General features: G+C 35.7%; 2 protein-coding genes across 8 annotated transcripts in view; one reads left to right on the forward strand and one right to left on the reverse strand.

The window, feature by feature from the left end:
* Nachrbeta2 (nicotinic acetylcholine receptor beta2) overlaps positions 1-20,159 on the forward strand; it is a 316,200-nt gene that overhangs the window by 5,497 nt on the left and 290,544 nt on the right. The gene's annotated exons all lie outside the window — the stretch shown is intronic.
* Positions 1-20,159, reverse strand: part of LOC145971572 (protein turtle homolog B) — a 230,575-nt gene that overhangs the window by 4,220 nt on the left and 206,196 nt on the right. For 3 of the 7 annotated variants that reach the window (XM_083099387.1, XM_083099392.1, XM_083099393.1), the window contains 6 exons: positions 15,636-15,929; positions 13,002-13,313; positions 8,576-8,920; positions 2,158-2,436; positions 1,366-1,460; positions 808-1,083 (listed from right to left, as the gene is read on the reverse strand). In XM_083099387.1, the coding sequence (XP_082955513.1) occupies positions 808-1,083; positions 1,366-1,460; positions 2,158-2,436; positions 8,576-8,920; positions 13,002-13,313; positions 15,636-15,929 (1,601 nt within the window). The remainder of the gene's footprint in view (positions 1-807; positions 1,084-1,365; positions 1,461-2,157; positions 2,437-8,575; positions 8,921-13,001; positions 13,314-15,635; positions 15,930-20,159) is intronic. The other 4 variants (XM_083099391.1, XM_083099390.1, XM_083099388.1 and 1 more) reach the window with 4 other exon arrangements.

Below are 20,159 nucleotides of genomic sequence, written 5' to 3' on the forward strand. Positions count from 1 at the left end.
TTTACGAATCCAGTATTTACAAGTTTAGTTCTTATATAATTTTATTAATGATATGAGATTACATTATTATATTATATTTTATGATTATATGTTATGATTACATTATGATACTCGTATATTATATTATATTTTATGATTATATGTTATGATTACATTATGATACTCGTATATTATTTGATTAAGCATATGCTCAATATAGTACTGTACTTTTTGACTTTTATAATACTGTACTTGTACAGTATTTTCTGTACAAGTATAGTATATCTTTCGCTGCACATATGTCCTTTCCTACTTATCTATTATTATAAAATATTATCATGAATGGATAGTCAAATATAAAATCAAGATTGTTTATCAATAGTTTTAAAATTTCTAATATTAATATAAATAAATATATATATTTATAAATATATAAATATATAAATTATTGTAATTTTAATTATTATCAATTTGAGTATTTAATTACAAGCCGAGTTTAAATCATTTGAAGAGAGAATTATAATAGAATTATAATCAGATTATTTAAAGAGAGAATTTAAATAGAAACTTCTCCAAATCGTTACCCATCATTTTGGAAGATTTTATAAAAGATGATACAAAAGTCAGTGCACAAATTTTAAAAGAGGGTAGAGGAAATCAAAACAAACATTTTTTGTCATATAACATAGGATCGGTATCGCGTCATTACTTCTTGAAATTTTTGCACTGATTTTTGAATCATCTTGTACGTAGACTTTGATGAATGTAGGATGATAAACCTATCAAGGCTTGTCAGCGTTTTAACAAAGTGCTTCGTGTGCCTATTACCTTATTGTCGTGTCCGATCAATGGCGTTTCCGCCGTAGTTTCGTCGCTAGGACGATTCATGTATGGGTGTGGCGGTGGCACGTAAATCGGTTTAGAATGACTGGCGACTTGCGCGTAAATCGTCGGCTCTTGGATCGGTTGTCTTCGCGTCAAAGTCGACATGGGCAGCAGCTGGGGCCGTTGGATACCGGAGATTTGCACGGACTGGTAGCAATTCGGAGGTATTCGCCGGTTTCCCCTTAGCGTTAATTCGGCGTATGTTAACTCGGACCCCTGCTGAGAAATTTATATATTTGTTCGATATACCTAAGCATAGATTGCTTTGGATCTCAATTAAATATAGATTTACACGTCGAATTATTATAGATTTATTTTTATTGAGATCATTTCCTGGATGCTTTTTTTAAAGTCATCAAAGACGCTTTCTCTTAAGCGTATATTACAAATAAATTGTTATAATTAATAATTATTTAGATATAAATTGTTTAATATTATATAATAATTAGTTTATAGATATATAATGATAGAAATTACAGACTGATCTCTCTGCAAGCTTACGTTGTTTGTCGTCGCGAAGGTGTTCGTGTCTGGACGTGGTTGTTGTAGTACGTATCGTGGTGATGTCCCTTTGCACAATTCCGCGTATGAATTTTCTACAATAAGACACAAGATACAGAGATTACAACTGACAGCAATCGAAATTATAAATTTTCTTGTTCTAAAAGATATCTTGGAACTGTTTTTTACGTACTGACATATAAAACTAAAAATTTGTAAGAAATACATTTTAATTATTTTTTGATATATATTATTAAAAAATAAAAAAATTAAGGCAGATATTTAATCTTGTTATATTATGAATACCATCAAATAGATTGTTTCTTATTAAAATATACATAAATAAATTAAATTTTGGGAAATTTATAATTATTTCACAAAAGTGATTTTCAATTGCGATTGAATTTTGAAGAATGTGAATAAATTTATCTCATCGCGATAATTGAGTTCAATAATTTATCTATAATTATATGAATTTGATTGCAAATATAAAGCTTTTATATATATCTGTTAGATTTAAATAAAGAATTCATTCTCAAAGTTTTATAGTCGTGTATTGTAAGCTTGTTGGCATTTTTCTCTTGCTAAATAATAAACAAGAATTAATTTACCAACATCAAATTGATTTTTGGAAGAGAATTCTAATGATTAATAACGACGATAACGGGAGCGATTCGTCTTATACGGAGAGAGGCACGTATATATACGTTTATCATGCAATTCCCAGAATAAACTCTGGTTCAGATCAAGGGGCATGCTGCGAAGTGGAGAGTGACAGGTATTCTCGCCTACCATTCGCGTGTGGTATTATGTCGGGATTCTTCTCAAAGCTCTCGATGCTATCGGTGCTGAGGGGCAAGGTCGACGATTTGTCACGGGGCGACGAGGCGTCGGTCCCCGATGCCGCCAGGTTCGCCATCCCGCCGTCGTCATGAGAGTCCTCCTGAGATCGGGGTCGATAGCGCAGCTTGACAGCCAGCACGATCACGAAGATCACCAAGAGCAACCCCGCTGTGGCTCCCACAACGGCGCCCAACAGTGGACCCGACAACGATAGCATTGGTGAGAGGGCTGCAAATTGTGTTCAATTGTTTCGCAAATATAAAGAAAAGGAGGGAAGACAATAGTGGAGACAGATCGAATTTTTAAATCGTTTCGAAAGGGAATAAAAATGGTTGCAACAACGTTCCTTTGAATGTTATAATAATTAAGAAATACAACTGAGAAAAATACAACTGATTAAGAAATACTCATTCCTCGGTCATTCGATCAAAAAACGATAAGAAAATATTATGATAATCGAAGAATATATTAGCTCTATTTATTTTTTTTATTCTTACAATATTCTGCTTAAATATAAATTAAAGATCGAAGGTCGGAGATGCTCTATGTATTCTTTGCATGAATAACTTATTCGTTATTTAAATCTAAAAAAGTGATGTTTTATCGTTTCAAGCCTTATTCGACATCGAGAAACGAGTTTTTTTTATTTTGCGCATTGTTAAAAGAACATGTTAACAAAGACCTGATGGAAAATGCATGAAACGCGACAAAGAGAATCGCTTTACTGCGTCGTGAACGTTCTGTGTAAATGTCGATTCGATTATGGATAAAGCATTTTCAATTTTTGTGAAAACGTCTCTCTCTCTTATATGATCTCATTGTATCTGTTAAATTCTGAAAGAACCTCAAGTAGTTACTTAACTTTTTACTTTTCGACTATTTTGAGCATAATTGACCGAATTAGGAAAATCGTATTGTGCGAAAAAGTGAGTTTTTTGCGCGGAGAAAATTCAAAATTCGTTTTAGTCTTCTCGCAATAATTACTTATAGTTTGATTAATATTAATGCGTTGAATAATTTTTTATTATGCGGGAAGGAACATGCAATATAAGTTCCTGAGAAAAAGGGAAGAAAAAAAATATACGCGCGCCTTGCGTGTCGGGAATATTCATGAACGAGTGTCACGTAAATTTATAAATGCAAATTATGACAAATTACGACGATCGCGTGAACTAATGCACGTGCTCGATGTAAGGAACACTATGATAAATAACAGGAGGAAGACATATAACTTTTTTCGATTAAGAAGAACAAAGAAAAAAAATGACAAGATAGAATATATTTTCACTCGCGAGGATTTTACGAATCTTATTCTGTGCGGAGATCTTGATTCGCGCGCAATTAAAGTCTGCGAAAAGTATAGCTTGCAACGTTCATAAATCTAACTCGGAAGCGAGCAAGAACGCTATGCTGCAAGAGTGGTGTATCTCAGAAATATTCTATATGTTCTTGATACCTTAGGAAGTACTCAGATATGCCGGATATACCGTGTGTGTGTGTGGCATATGGCCCGTAAAAAGTGGTCATAAAAAATGTGCACGTATAACGTTTCTTTTAACTGCGACGCGATCGTAAAGGCAGCTTCGTTTGAATTCCTACGCAGTGGCATTCCTGGAGTTTATCACGACCTGGCCGATTTACGGAATGCAATGAAAATTTATCACGCGCTCCTCGTATTTTAGAGACGATCGAACTATCGTACCGCCGTGTGCGTTACCGCCTTTTGACCGCATTTGAAAAATCCGCACAACTCTATATCTCTGCGAGCATCGCTAAAAATTCGAATAATTTGTGTTCGTATAAAAAAATGATTCTCTCTCCGCGTTCCATCTCAATTTATATCGCACTTTGCTCTTGTGCCAAGTCCTCTCGTTTTCTGATTTACAAATTTATTATTGTTCGAAATGTAACGCGATTAAAAAGTTAGACTCGATATAAGTCAAAGTTTCCTATCCAATTAATATAAGTAGATATTTAGGATAGATAAATTCAAGCAGCGACTTCAGCGGATGCTAAATCCGCGTACACACCATTTCCATAAGAGACAAGTCTTCTCGACGGGATTCTTTGTCATCGAAAAATAATTCCGTCCTTCTCTTCCCGTCACAAATACGTGGTCGATGAGTGTTTGCACAGATCATAGATCATACAACCGCATTAGTAATGAATTTGGAATTCAAATGCACTCTGCTTCCGAACTGCTGCGGTACTCAAGTTCGAGGCTAATCAAAACCCACTTATATCTGCGAACTCCGTTAAATGAATGCCTCTCTGCTGCTTGTTCCTATTCTGGAGCTTCCTCTCTCTCTCTCTTTCTCTACTGCTTCTATTCTCCTAAGATATTAAAGCAGAGTCAACATTCACGACCATCAAACTAAGCTAATGATGATTTGAATTTATGCCTCTGTACGTGCATGGAAAATGTATGCATGAATCTCAAGCATATTTTTCTATTTGAATGCAGTTTCAAAGAACATATAGTGAGTAAGGAATATGAATATATGAGTTTTCTACGAATGCATTTATATTAGAATATGAGGAAAGACATTTAAATAATATTAAAAAATATAAGATAGTTGAATCGATTAATAATTTTTTTACGGAAGACTTGTATCAGTGTGTATTTTTTTACTCAGATTTAGAATATCATTCTATAATAATGAAAAGGAAATTTTGTACATTTCCATATAAAGAGTTGTATAGAAAATATTTTTTCAATATTTATTTATTCGTATTTTCTCTCGTAAAATTTATCACATTTTACACTATTTTTTTCAAATTATAGAGTATTCTTGTATTTTATACAAATTTAGGAAAAAATTAAAATATGAATAAGAGATAGATGAGAAAAATTACTAAAAGATATAATCTACATATTCATATAATAATAAGGTGATATTAATGATCTCGTCCCTGGACTTTAGATTAATTTACATTACATAATTTAAATTACATTTTCCGGATTTTATCCCAGACTTGGCCTTACCAAACGTGATATAATAGATAGATGTGAACAAATCTTTGGTGCATGACTCGAGCTCTTCGCGCAATAATGTTCCGCGTTCCGTTGCACGCGTCACTTGTGCGTGCAGCTTTATTGTCTTCGAACTTAAGCCGCTTCGGTGTGACCTTACCCATTAATTTACGAAAGATTAATTGAAAATGGTGTTCTTGCAACTTTCTCGTGTTGCACGCTAATGTTGCCTCACGAAATCTGTCTCATTCGGGAAACTCGAGATTATTTAACCGTAGTTAAATCTCAACTTGTTAGGTCGATTTATAATAATAGTAGCAAAGTTGTACAAGTAAATAAAATGTTAACAATATATTCAATCGTGCTCAAAGCGATAATTAAACTGTCGAGTTTAAAATTATAAATTATATAACGATATTTGACATAAACATATTTTATATTTAAAACACACTAGGGACATGTTAAACATTAAAATTTTTTTTTCTATTAAACAGCAAATGAGTTGGATAGAGTGAAGTATTCTGTATTCTATAAAATGCATTGTCGCATTTAAATGTTCGTGAATTAAACATGTCAATGATCAGACGTTATAATCGCAAGTGGTTGTCCGGAAATTCACATCTCCTATTCACGACACATTCGTCTAAGGATCTCGGCGACACGTTTGACGATACGCTTCAAGGTTGTTTATGTACATCGCTGCGTGTCTCTCGACAAACTCGGGAAGATCAGGCTCGGCCGCAGAGCAATTTCGGATGAATGCCCCTCGACAGGGTGTACATGCGCGAGCGAGCAGTCGCCTTAGCGGTGTGCCTTGGAAACAAGTTCACCCCGACTTCGCTCTTCCGTGTACGTGCTAACTGTTCGCAGGATGCGCCGAGGTAAGCTCGACTTCCGCCCAAGAATACGGCGAGACCTTCGATTAGCATATCTGCGCCGTATTATCTTCACGGTGTCGTTTATAATATCGCTGTGTATATCGTAAACGCGGGCGACGAAAGTGTAATGCAATAGCATAATCGCGTTTAAGAACGCGGGTACACTGTGTTTACCGGCTACAAAATACGCCGTTTGTTAGCGTAACGGAGACAAACTGTTTATGTAAACGATTATTCGCGAGTGCCGTCGAGAAAACTAAACAAGCACGAAAGAAGACGAGAGATTATTGGATGTATTTATGATAATGCTCGACAAAAGAGGCGCTTTCTGAGCTTATATAAGAGTGCTTCGTGCGATAAAATATTGAGATTAATGACATGAAACTTATCTTAATTTATTGTATTTTGAGATGCACATTTTATGAATTTAATGATATATGTACAAAGTTTATATCTGATAAAGTTAATAAAAATTCTTTTATCGTGGATAAAATATGAAATAGACATGGAAATAATATACAATATTTTCAAAAGAGAAAAGTTATTATATAGTAATCACGAAAAATAGTAATTATATAAAATTAGAAGGTAATTAATTATTACATAACTTATTTTCTCACGCGAAATAACTGATTGATTTTTGTTATTATATTATAGAAATTTTATTTTTATATTATAGAAATATTAAGCCACGTTTATACGTCCTTTCTTTATATTACATATTAAATGCGATTCATACATAGATAAAAAATAGAGAAGATAATGTTTCAAAATTTTAAAATTTATTTATTAAGTTGTGTTTTATGTTGCTTTATTAAACAAAATTATATTTGATATATAAATCGTTTCTAGGATGTGATAAAAAAATTGTAGAGATTATTGCATTTAAGTACGAACAAGGAATTACAGGATGTTTTTAGGGATGTTTTTAATTAAATGTAACATCACGATGATGAGAGAGAGAGAGAGACATCGTAACAAAAAAAAAGATGGTATCTTGTTTTGCTTCCTAAAATCTTATATTTAAAAAAGAGATTATAATTAACATGCAAAAACATCAGCAATGTTTTTCGACCTGTATATTTATTATTTTGTATTTTAAACGGTATATATGGTAGGAGAAAATTAGTAAAAATACACGTCTCTCATATACACGTGCGGGGAAAATTCGCAAGCAAAAGCTGGAGTATAGTAAAACAAAAAATACAATAGTAATTGATAGGCAGTAACAGAATACATTATTAGTTTAATCAAGAAACAGGCCAAATTTTTCACAACAATGACCGTGAAGCATAATAGAGAATTGCGCTCTTTTCAACGCAAATCTGGCGCATGCAGATCTGACCGTGTCGTACGAATAGTGTAACAATATTTCTACAAGTCAATCGCGGGATTCCCAAGTGATTGCCTTTAATTCGATGGTTCAAGTTCCTCTCGATGGTTGTGGGTAAAAAATTTATAGTACGTGTGCACAAAGCAAATATGCAAATTTCGAGATACTTCGTGATGAATTTCCCGGAATGTTGACACGTCGAGTGGTTTCCAGTGATTGAACATTTTCATCGTGAACGAGTCGCGCCATGCAGAATGTTAGCTTGTTTCAGCTACGCGTAGCACGATTTCGGATGATACGTTTTTCCATAAAAACGTTCGCCGTCACATCCATTCTTCCATTGATTCGAAATACAGATGTACAAAAATATAGTATTGATCACCGTGTTTTGACTAATAGAAACAAAATTTATAATCTATTCAAAAATAAAAATATATTAATACCGGTATAAGAATGATTTTGCGAACCTTTTTTGAAAATAAAACTAATTTTATTTTCCTTCTATAAAGAATTGCGAGAGAAACGAGTTTAAATAAAGATTAATAATTATCTCACGTCAAATTTTAGCAAATAGTGCTATCTCGCCAATTTAAGCTGAAAAAAATAAAAATATAAAACATGGAATAATACGAAATTAATATACGAATAACAATCACAATAACACAAGCAAAAACTAAAACAGATAAACTACTTGAACAAATTATAAAAATTGTATAGACAATCTGTTCCCCTAATATAATATTGATGTATGGCGATATATTTTTTACTGCGGGGGATTTTTATTTTATTTATATTCCTTTCTCGTCATAAAAAAAATTTTGAAAACAATCAAGTGGATACAATCGAGTATGTATAAATTCAAACGACAAATACTCAAAATACGAATGAAAACGCATGTCAGTCGCGAATTATTATTCATTTCGGAATCTCGCGATCGCGCGCGAAAATATTCTTCTCCAAGAATTCTTCTCATCCAGCTGAGACAATTTGAAATGAACGCTAGCAGACAAGAATACTGACTTTAGTTCGCTTGATCATAATGACGGCAATGTTGCTATTGCTTAACCGGGATTGAATTGCTCGCATCTTGAAAAGCACCATCGCGTGGAGACGTACAATGTATACACAGCGAGGGGAGGGGGCGGGGCGAGGAGCGAGATCCATTGTGTATCTGGGCCCTACCTGGGTGACGCTGGTGCTCCTGGGTATTACCCTCCGGTACAAATTGCGGACTGTGGAGGACCGTGGCGTCGCTCATGGCGTGCGCCGTCATGATCCTGAGGGACAGCATGAGGCCGGAGTGACTCCTGTCGGCGGGCAGATCCGTCACCTCGAGCATACTCGGCGTCAGGCTCGTCGCGGACGCCAGCAGGCGCCTGGTGTTGGCGTCGAAGACCTGCAGCACGTAGGTGGCCGTGTTCGCGTCGAAGTACTCGCTCTCGGCGCAGCTCACCCGCACCATCGTCCGGCTCTCCTCCCGGATCGTGCAATTCTCCGGCGAGGGGGGTTGCGCCAGCCTTTCACCTGCTACCGGAAGTGGCACAACACACCAGCCTCAGCCTTCGTCTAACTGATCTTCACGGGACGCGCGTGAGGTAGTTTCGGGATGTCAAGGGTGGTTTCGACGCGGGACCGAGATTCGTTTTATTTATGCGTTTTATGGGAATTCTTATTTACTAAGATGGTTAGTAATCGATATCACTAATATGATGGTATGCTGGGTAAATGATGAAAAGTGTATTAGTATAGTATACTCGAAATAATAGAGTGATATCTAGTAGATTTATTTCAAGTAATAAACTTTGCGTAATCACGTTGCGATTGAAGAAACATTGACGAAATCTTTTAGACAAAAATGCCCCGATTTATAAATTTGAGAAACAAAGGACCCGAATAAGAATTTACTATTTTATTGTAAAAAAATATAGTGCTTTTTTATGAATTTCTGAAATTTTACGAGCTCCTGATCGTAGTGATTTGAAAACAAATAAGGCGTAGTTTTTTAGAATAAACAATATCGTCTATTATAGTTGCCAGAAATAATCGATAAATGTAACAATGGAATAAAATTGGAACGTTTTAAATTAATATTTCAGTTGGAAATGAAACATTTATATCCACGATATATTAATTTTTTTTAATTTCGCGACTGGCCGGGGATTATCTCGAATAGGATTTATTTGCGAAGAGATTGATTGATCACGGAGGTTCTCTCGTTTCTCGCGTTTCACTCGTAATTTATCGGAGTCTATGGAGAGATCATCAAGACACACGTACCCGAAGCTTAATCAGTCGTAATATTATTCCGCCGTAATGCGTTCTCGCGTTTCCACGAGTTCGATGACGCGCGATCTCTTTCGAGAGAGCTCGATCACACCGATGGATTTTCCATGAAATGTGCCAATCGTTCGTCACGCTGCGCGCACCGACGTATTTTAATGCAAAACGTCAAAACGCAATCGATACCTGCCACTCATCGAGCGGGACGAACCGATCCGTGCACACATTTTTGTCATTTTTATCGTCTCGAAAGCTGCCATTCGACGGCGTGCAGTCCTTTGACGCAGCCCATGGCTTTTTATACCGAACGAGCGCAAAGTATCTTTTTTCCCGAATGTTAAAATCGCTATAATTTTGAAGACTTCAGCTCTCTATAAAATCTAAAACGAGAAGATACGCAAATGATTTATCAATGTGTAAGACTTTTAGCTCCCGTAGCGCGAAAAAAATTTCTACATTCGTGCGATAGTATTATTTCATTGATACGATTCGTAAAATACGCAAAGGTTTGACCAAACATTCTCGGGACATTCTGTAACAGTCGAACAATCGGATTTTCTTTTTTCGCAAAACCAGCATCGAGACTTGCTTTTTTTTTCGGGTGGTGGCAATAGAGTCGGATATAAATCAGGCGAGCGTACCGTAAGGAACGGCGATTTGTAACAAAGGAGGGCCAGCTGACGCAAAATACGAAAGCCTTTTACAGTCTGGTTTACCTCCCTGTCACGATCCACTGCGCGGTGAGCCACAGTAGAGCGGATAAACGACGACGCCGACCGGGTTCCGCCACCGCGCCGCCTATTAGCCGCGCATTATTAATGCGCGTAACGCCGCTTAACGTCCGTCTACGTGCCAGCCGGTGGGTTAATCGTGAGCAATTAGATAGAAGAATGCGGTGGGGTCGCGCCATCGCTTAAATTAGGCCGTGAAATTTGTTTAATGGGCTTGCAGCGTGAAACTACTACCAAGAATGCACTTCTCGCCACGAGGATGAGCTTAAAAATGCAGACTATTTTGGACAAATGCGTCTCTTCTTATGTATTAGAATTTTTATAATTTACATTTAAGTTATTCGAATCAAATTTAACAATAAACATGTATAATAATGATTAGGCATTACTAGAAAATATGCCTCGAAAAAACTGTTTATCTCTTCATTAAATTTACAATAGACTTGTGTGAAAAGAAAATATTTGTGTACGAATAATTTTATCGGAAAATTCGAATAAAAAGAGAGATTTATAAAAAGATTTTGCAACATTTTGATTAAAAAATAAAAATCACATTGTAAAATAAGTGCATCTCCTTTCTCGAAGCAATATGTGTGTATTGATGCGTGCAATTTTGTTATTAATTATCTGGCGTATATATTTCGCGTATATATTTATTGTTATGATATTGTGATGGAAATGATTGAGAGGGTACGAAACGGTCATTGATGATGAGCGATCTCATGCGCCGTATATGCCGTGTGTCGATGTATGCATCTCTAATTCACATCTTATAAAAAAAGTCTGCTACACAATTTCGATGCAATCGTCTACACGAAACTCTAACACGATTACAATTTCACATCACATAGCATACGTATGCTTTGATCCAAGTAAAAAGACGATACCGTCATTTGCTGAAATAGCCGCGAATTTTCGGACAGACGAATGGATCCAATATCATCGTAACTCGCAAAAAAAAGAAAAAGAAAAAAAACATGTATTCTCTCCAAACGTGCACACATGTGTTTTACAAGAAAAATTTCATACGATACACACACACATTTCGCGTATATTGTCGAAAAATATTTTCTTGCCCTTATACAGAATGTTTACAGAAAATTTTAAACGAATATATGGATGAAAACGCTATTGATGAAGTATTTTTTTAATTAATATTATACGATAAAGTTTAGTCGATTTCATTTGTTTCAATGTTGGAGGAAATACTTTCGACCTCTTCAATCAAAATTTAATACGATATCTTTCTCACTTTTAATTTACAATTAATTCTATTATCATGGCTTTAATTGCAATTAATTCTAAATTATTATGGCAAATATCTTAAGCAAATATTATTTGATCCTCTTCTCCTAACTAAGGAAATTAATAAATTCACGAAAGAAGGATGTTAATTATTACTTTATAATTTAATTATTACTTTTAATTATATTTTATATAAACTTTTCTTCGAAATATATTTCCACTATTATTATATTTAACTAAAACTTGCGTTTTTAAAATTTGTCTTAAAATGGATCTTGTATTTAATGAATTGTCCTAGGAAAAAATTTATAAGAAATATTCAAAAAATATCCGATGCAATACTGTCTAAATGATTTCGCGCGAATCAACACGAATACATGTACATATATTATGGGCATAATACACTCCCGAAACTTTCAACGCGGTCACTCAAAAACCGCTGGAATCGAGTTACGATGTTATTGCACGAGACAGAGAGAGAAAGAGAAAGAGAGAGAAAGAGAGAAAGAGAGAGAGAAAGAGGATCAACGATGTTCACACGAACTCTACGATGCAACAAGGCCGTGCAGCGTAGCGAGAGCAGTGCTCAAAATATTTAGATCGATTCATAAGCAATATCCGTCTCTGTACGATGCTTCCTTTATACGTTCCACTTTCCGGTTTATATTCCCAGTGCATTTACGACGCGCTGTATCATTTTACCATCGCGGTGGCAAAGTATACGAGTGATATTGTTACGGTGTCATTGGTACGATCGAAACTAAGAGCCACTCGATAAATTACACGGTCTATTATGAGATATTGAGAGAAAAACGTAGTTATGAAATATAAGAACTACTTATAAACAATGTTTCGAGGCTTTTGAGACAATGACGAAAATATAAAATATTTTAGAAGCTAAATATTTCGAAAATTTAAAGCTTTATGTATTATAGCTTATTTATTTACCGCACATGTGAGAAATTATCTAATAAATAATTGGGAGACACACTTGAATCAGTCAAGTGATACATAAAAATGTCTCTGAATCTTTTACATGACGACTATTAATGATATTATGATATTGTAATGTTGTTAACGTTTATTATCACTAGTCTTATTATTGTCATTACTATCGCTATTATTGTTGCGGCTACATTATACGCGGTTCAAAGTCAGAATTCCACTCGAAAAACGAAGCTCCTCCTTGAAACATTTCCTCCAATTTCTATCTGATGATACCGCACATCGGAACGATCGCATCGCTTGAAACTTACTTATGAATCGTCTGATAAGATTACATCGTGGACGATTTAACCGCGGATCGATCATGATTCTCGGCTCGGTTGTTCGGACGCTCGCGACAGACTCACCTGTTCGTCTCTCGGGCAGATTCAGGGTGGTGGCCCGAAAGCGCACGGTCTCGCTGCGACCCTTGGCGTTAGTGGAGTAAATGGAGACCTCGTAGGTGCTGCCGGGGTCCAGATTGCCGACGGAAAAGGTGGGCGTCTTGCTGGTATGATTGTAGACCGTCGCCGGGCCGCCCTTGCCGGATCCGGCCTCGCGGTCCACCTGCATAGTGAACTTTTGCGGCAACCCGCCGTCAAAGCCTTCGATGCAATCCACGTAAATCGAGTCGGTCGTCTGGTTCAATAGGGAGCAGTTGTGTGGCGTGTCCGGGCGGCCTGTCGGATTCGCACGCGATCAGTTTCGGGCTCGATTTTACGCGTCGATTATCGACATAATTAGCAAGCATAAATGAATGTTTAATTGGCGAATTCAAAAGGCATTCCGCGATACCATGAAGAAAACCTGATAATATTGAATCTGACCTCGCCATTAAACATAGCAATGTTAATCAATTATACTAATTGACTTAAATTTTTTTTTTATTTATGTAACTTTAGATTACTTGCGTTTTAAATTAGAAATTCTAATATTTTTATTAAAAAAATAGTATTAATTCCCATACCTTTTTTTAACATTTTCAATATTAATTTATCTATACATAAAGAATTATATACGTTTAGAACGTCATCGAAATATCTCCCGTAAAAGAATTATCTTGGAAGATGTTGAAGCTTCCTGAAAAAACTGCTGACAATGCAACTGACTCGTGCGCGCTGCGAGATTTGATCGTCTTTCATCAACGAGCTTAGCTAGACTCTAATATCTGTTCAACTACACGATACTCAAATCACAATGTCCCTTTTTTACTTAACGTTCACGTTTTAATGACGCTTTTTTATTACTCGTTCCACCAGTTTAATACCGAGCCGAGCACTAAAATGCATTTATCGCGTATCGCTGCGTTCGCTTACGATTTGTCATTGGCTTTTAACGAATAAGAGCGGCGATCTTTCATCCGCGATGCGTCAAAGCACGTGTCTTTAATTTATTTTTGCGCGCAAATTTTTATCCATTGGATGAAAATTGTAGCGATATTTTTATCTCAATATTTCCCGCGAACACAAATACGCGGTTGTTTGTATTAATATGAGGTAAAAATGTAAAGATTTTTAAAATGTAAAATCGCATTAAAACAAAGTTTACCGGCATAAAATTTGAACTGTTATCATACTGAGGAAAAATAATCGTCAACTTTGTTAAATGAGTTTAGTTACCACTTTTTAATTAAAATATTTAAGTACTATTTAAATCAAATACTCCAATATTTCAATTAAAGGAATAATAACTAGCTAAGCGCATTTAGTCAAGTTAACGATTTTTTTTCTTAGTACATGAAAATCTGTACAAAACGCTGACAAAATAGCGATGTTTGAATATAAAAAGTCGTAACAATATTTTTCCGGTTCTCGTGCAAATAATTGCACCTATTAAACTGTAAAAAAAAGAATAAAAAATTACACACATATTGGAATATTCAAGTTTGAATAATATACGATTTGAACTATGTGACTAAAGTAAAAGACCGATAATAAAAATAATATAAAAAGAATTTTATCAAGAGATATAAGTAAAATGAATTTAATTAATTAATAAACGATTCAATTAAGTCACTTAATCTCCAAATATGTTTTGCCGGTTATGGAACATCGTAACAGCTAGTGTTTTCCTGTAACTATGATAACAGATGTCTGACTATATTATCTTAACTGGTTGGTTTACGAACCTATATTTACTGGGGAGTTCTCTCTCTTATCCCGAATGTTATTATCCCTTCATCTCTATATTAGTAGCTTTTGAGATACTAATGCAAGATTAATTGCAAGCGAGAATTCAAAAAACAGAGTCGATTGAAGTTACATTAGATCTACTTTAACGTTTATTGAATCGCCGATAATTCGATAAAAACGTAGCGAATTCCAGGACGTTGCATTCATCGGATGCCGGATGATAGTGTCTCGACGACAGGGAGAATAAATGCAATCGAATCTATTGAATGCACCTTGCAAGAGCTTCGAAATGGTGTGACATTCGTCTATCGAGGAATCGATTGTGCTGTCTTTTAAATAAGTTGTGTCGCGGTCGCAACGCCATAGAAATATCCATTCATCTTCATTCTATTTCTGATTTATTCATTCGCGACGACGATGATAATATCAGCGACTATAGAGTCATGTAAAAGTATCGAATGTCGCGTATAATAATTTTTGTAATTCATATCGCGTACAATTTATATATTTGCGTAGTTTCAACGTAAAAATTCCAATTGCGGCGTGCGATTATGATTACATTCGGGAAGATAGGTTCCATTTATGATATTAATTAATCACGCTTTAAACATTTGCTCATGCAAATATTTATAAAATTATTAATTACATCGGCTATCGGCATTAATTGGCTTCGCGAAATACGTTACATGATTGATGCGCTATATAATGCTGTTATATATGATAGCATCGTCTTCAATATATCGCAATATAATCTACGTAGAATAATTACGTCGCATCTATATATCCTTTGTAAAAAAAAACGCGCGAGGAGGGACAAAGTACGCTTTAATTTTTCAAGAAAGCTCAATAAGAGGTCGAGCTGGTACTTACCAGCTGGCACGATATGGAAGACGCACGGTTCCAGCTGACTGCCCTGGTCGTTGCTGCCCCAGCAAAGGAGAGTGCCGTAATCCAGGTCGTTAATCGGTTCGTACGAGACTGTCGAGTGTGTACGATCGCTGGTGACTTTTGCCTGAGGTATATCCATCGCTTCCATCGTATTATTGAATTTCCAGGTGAACGATACTTCCGACGGGTTCGCCTCCAATTCGCAAGGAATATTCGCGATCTCGTGTTTCGCCACGCCAAACACCCTCATCTGGCCGTGCTGGCATACCGGAGCGACTGCAAAAATGTAATGTAAACTGCGCGTTGAAAATATATACGTAGACGAGCTCCACTTTTGCGAGGCTACAAATAAACGGCGGATAAATAATTACCCGCGAAACACCGAAACACACTTGGTTTCGCTCGATATTTTGTTCGATACGCGCCGCTCCAATGTTATTCAAATTTAATAACATGGATAAATGGATACATTTAAGAGGAAATGCGTATATATAATCTATTTCCTGGTATCAATTCCCAGCTTTTGATTGTGGTTATTACAATAATAATGATGATAATAGCGCTTAGAGTTTCATGTTGGGATATCAATATCAATAGAATTATCTGACATTAGAGATTGAAGAGGCTTAACAAATTATATCTCGAGTATGCGAACACGAAACAAAGTCGAGTATTTAACTTGAACAGAACTTGATATATACAGTTCGAGCATTAATCATGCTTAAATGACCAATGATCTCTGAAATTAAACAAGGGTATGATTGGTATCCTCATAATGAGACTAGCCTTCACAGAAATGTTCTTCGGTATCGTGATCGTATATCTTTTTATTAATGTTTCCATAATGTAGGAAAGGGTTCGATACACAAAATCTGATATCCACTAACGCGATTATTAAGCACTACCCGTAATTAAACATTAATGATGGAATTCATGTCTGTGCAACTATTCTCCCCCGTCCCTGAGTTCATGTCAACCTCAGTCGACATGGTATCTGATATCGTCGTAATATACATAATACACAATATACATGTATATATTCTGTAATCTACATATTGCAACAGTGCACCATTAGTAGAGCATGTCTTCATTGTTCAGACACAGCGACGAAAGAGAGGGGGAGAGATTCGCGTACGCTTTCTAGAACAATGTTTTCCTCCATTATATTCTCCGCTGATTCCGTTTTATTCACGGCAACTGAAAGTACGTCGTTACTCGGTAAGAAAATAAGTTTCCGACTACATACGTCTTTTTTTAATGCCGTAGAACGTAAAAAGTATAACATTTTCAAGTTACTTCGCGTCACGATTCGCGTAAATGAAGGGACTGCGTAAGTAAGTTTAAGACATTTCTATAAGTGTTGAAAAATTTTGTCACGATATATCAACATATTAAAATGACGATAGCAAACCTTACGTCTTTTTCATCAAAATAAAAACTTAGGATGTACTTTATATATGAGAAAACAAGATTGATTTAGGATGTATTATATATATAAAAGAAACTTGAGAAATACTTTATGACATAATCTCTTATGAAAGATATTACTATATATTTTTTCTGCCACTTGACACATGATTGATTATACATCTTCAAAAGAAAATACCTTATATAAAATATTGTTCAAGCGATTTTTCTGAAAGACCGAAGCAACACGACAGTTAAAATAAGTGAAACAAATACGTTTAATGCTGAAATATTCACCGAGGGGTAAACCGCTGATCAAAATTATGTACACTAATGCCTACTAATGCCCAATTCCTGGGCATTACTGCTAAATTTTTAAAATTTAATAATTTAAATTTTAATAAATTTAAAATTATTATTTGGAAGAAAAGACTTAATAATACTTTAATAACGTCCATAATACGCATTAATACTTCAATAAAACCTAATAATGCCCAAGCAATGCCCAGTAATGCCTCAAATCTGTACACCACAATGCCCTCAGCGATTTACCCCTTGATATTCACACACGCACGTACACATGTATATTTTATCTCATCGATTAATTTTTTGATATGTTTGAATGAAAAAGATAAACCGTCCTGTGTTTGTGCTAGAGATATCGAAATGCTATTAAAACATGATTAAAATTAAAACAATTGTACGCCACGAGCCGCGAAACGGTGCGTTTCAACGCACACAAACGCATTTTACACCCAGAGGTACGTGATCGATCGTTATCTCCGGTAGTTTCTGCAATTGACATTCACTTCCACGGACGAAAGAAGATATTCGGTGTAAGCTGACAAAGGATCCCCTGCGACTCAGGGCGGAAGTCCAGTCTGCCTCTTGTCCGGGAAATTCAATAATACTTCGGACGTGGAAGTGGAGGGTCACAGAGCATGCGGGGATATATCCGGCGCACATATAGAACGAGACTGAACCCTTCATTGATTAGATCAGTCATAAAATTCCGGACGGTATCCGGTGTCCGCGCGTATTGCATCTCCTTTGTACTTTGCACAGTTGTCGAAAGAAGTCCGATCTTGGCGATCCTGCTTGGAATGTTCCGCGTCTTGCCAAGCCAACCGTCGCGCACTGTTATATGGTGGACGAAACCTTTGTCCTATCTTATGACGATAGTCGAAATGTCTTAGGGATGTCATAAAGGTCACGAAAACTCGTGAGTTTTTACGCGATCGTATGATTGGAAGGGGTTTTACATGGTGATTTTACATTTTCACGTGTACGCCGATATCGTATAATATTACACACAATGAGCTTCAATAATTGATTGACTGGAATGATGTTTGTAAACGTTCGAGATTTACTTCTTTTATTTGAAACTTTTGTCATCACAATTTTTTTTTAAATATGAAATTTAAATATATAAAATATATTTTAAATATGAAATTTTATTTTATATTATTCTTCGAAAATAAATTAGTTTTTATTAATAAAATAAATCAATTTTAATATTAAATTAATAAAAGTATACTGAGAAATTTCGATTTTTTAAAATCAGAGGCATCGGAGGAAATATTTCGCGATATATGCATCAGCGAAATGGACGCATAGCATTACGAAGGCAAAATGCAGATTTTATCGTCGGGGATGGTTAAATTTGGCACGTGCGCAAAACAAGCGCATATTTTTTCGTTTTTAAAAATTGGATTGAACTTTTCTGAAGTGGAGACTTTTAATCTAAATGACCTCCTTTGTCAGCGTCAAGTATCTCTTCCCGAATAAAAGCAAATGGTCGAGGAGAATGAATGCGTCGCGATATCGCGGGATACAGGATCGATGGCCGAGGCACTGACAATAACCAATTAATGCCGGTCATTAAGCATCAGTGACAGATCGCTCACGCTGAACGTCCATGGCGGCTATCGAAATGATATCTGCGTCGTGTATGCATAATTCATTTCACGGGCCCGCAATATCGCCTGCATCGTGAAAAATGCACGTCGATCTGTCGCACGGACGTACATGTAGAAACGAAGGAAGAGAGCAAGGGGAGAGGGGGGATTTGCTTTTTGTTCTATTTGGAGATACGAACGAGTTTATCTCGATTATCTATGCGACAGCCAGAATTGATCTTTTTCTTGTGATAAAAGATCTTAAGTATTAGTTTAAACTTGCAGAATTTTAATGCCAAGCGTGTCAGATTGGAAAACTGGAATTTTAAATTATGTGTATATAAGAACTGATACATAATTAAATATGTTAGTCTATTTTTAATGATACCTATTTTTAATGATGATTTCTGCGCGAAAAACGCGTATCTCCACCAATATGATAGTTTTTTTCTCTTTCTTAAACTATAATAATTCTAGCTATTTGCATAGAATGTAATTTTATCTCTTCCACAATCTCTTTCGTACAAGTTCAAATAAAAAATCCAGTGAAGTACCATTAATAATTTCAGGCTTCAAACAAAACTCGAACCAATGAAAATTTTAGCTTTAGAATTTTTATAATTTTTTGATCGATTATTTCTTAATTAAATTTTAGAATCTTTTATTCTTTCAGAAAATTTTCAATTTTTTATATTTTTTGTGCAATAACAATAATCTTAAAATGAATAGAGAAGAATCTCTTCTTAACAATATATACAAAGTGCAGAGATTTCTCTAAAATAAGAATATTGTTATTCGAATTGATCGGTGCACGGGGTGTTGCACATATAAAATAAGGGATTTCGCCATAGAACGAGTTAGGAAACGCTTAACGAAAAGTAAACTTACGCTCAATAGACCGTTAAAGTCTTTCAAAATGTCTAACATCGAGTACATCTCATAGAACACGTGCAGAAGAGAAGAGGGGGATACGTTGAGCCAAGAATTATCGGATATCCTGCCGATGACAGATTCCTTGAGAGATTTAACGGTACATTAGTTCCGGGGACATCCTGTACAGGCCGATAGAGCGCGAAGGACCGCGGGATCGGTGTATTATTCTATGTTTGCGGTATTTGCATCGTGAATCTTCGTCAATCGCGGTGTACATCGCGCGCCCGGCGTTGAAATTTGTAAGAACCGTCACCGTGTACGCGTCATG

This window comes from Camponotus vicinus, unplaced genomic scaffold, assembly GCF_025532165.1.
Source record: "Camponotus vicinus isolate PSW18456_S1 unplaced genomic scaffold, iyCamVici1.0 SCAF_5, whole genome shotgun sequence".
Classification (NCBI taxonomy): Eukaryota; Metazoa; Arthropoda; class Insecta; order Hymenoptera; family Formicidae; genus Camponotus; species Camponotus vicinus.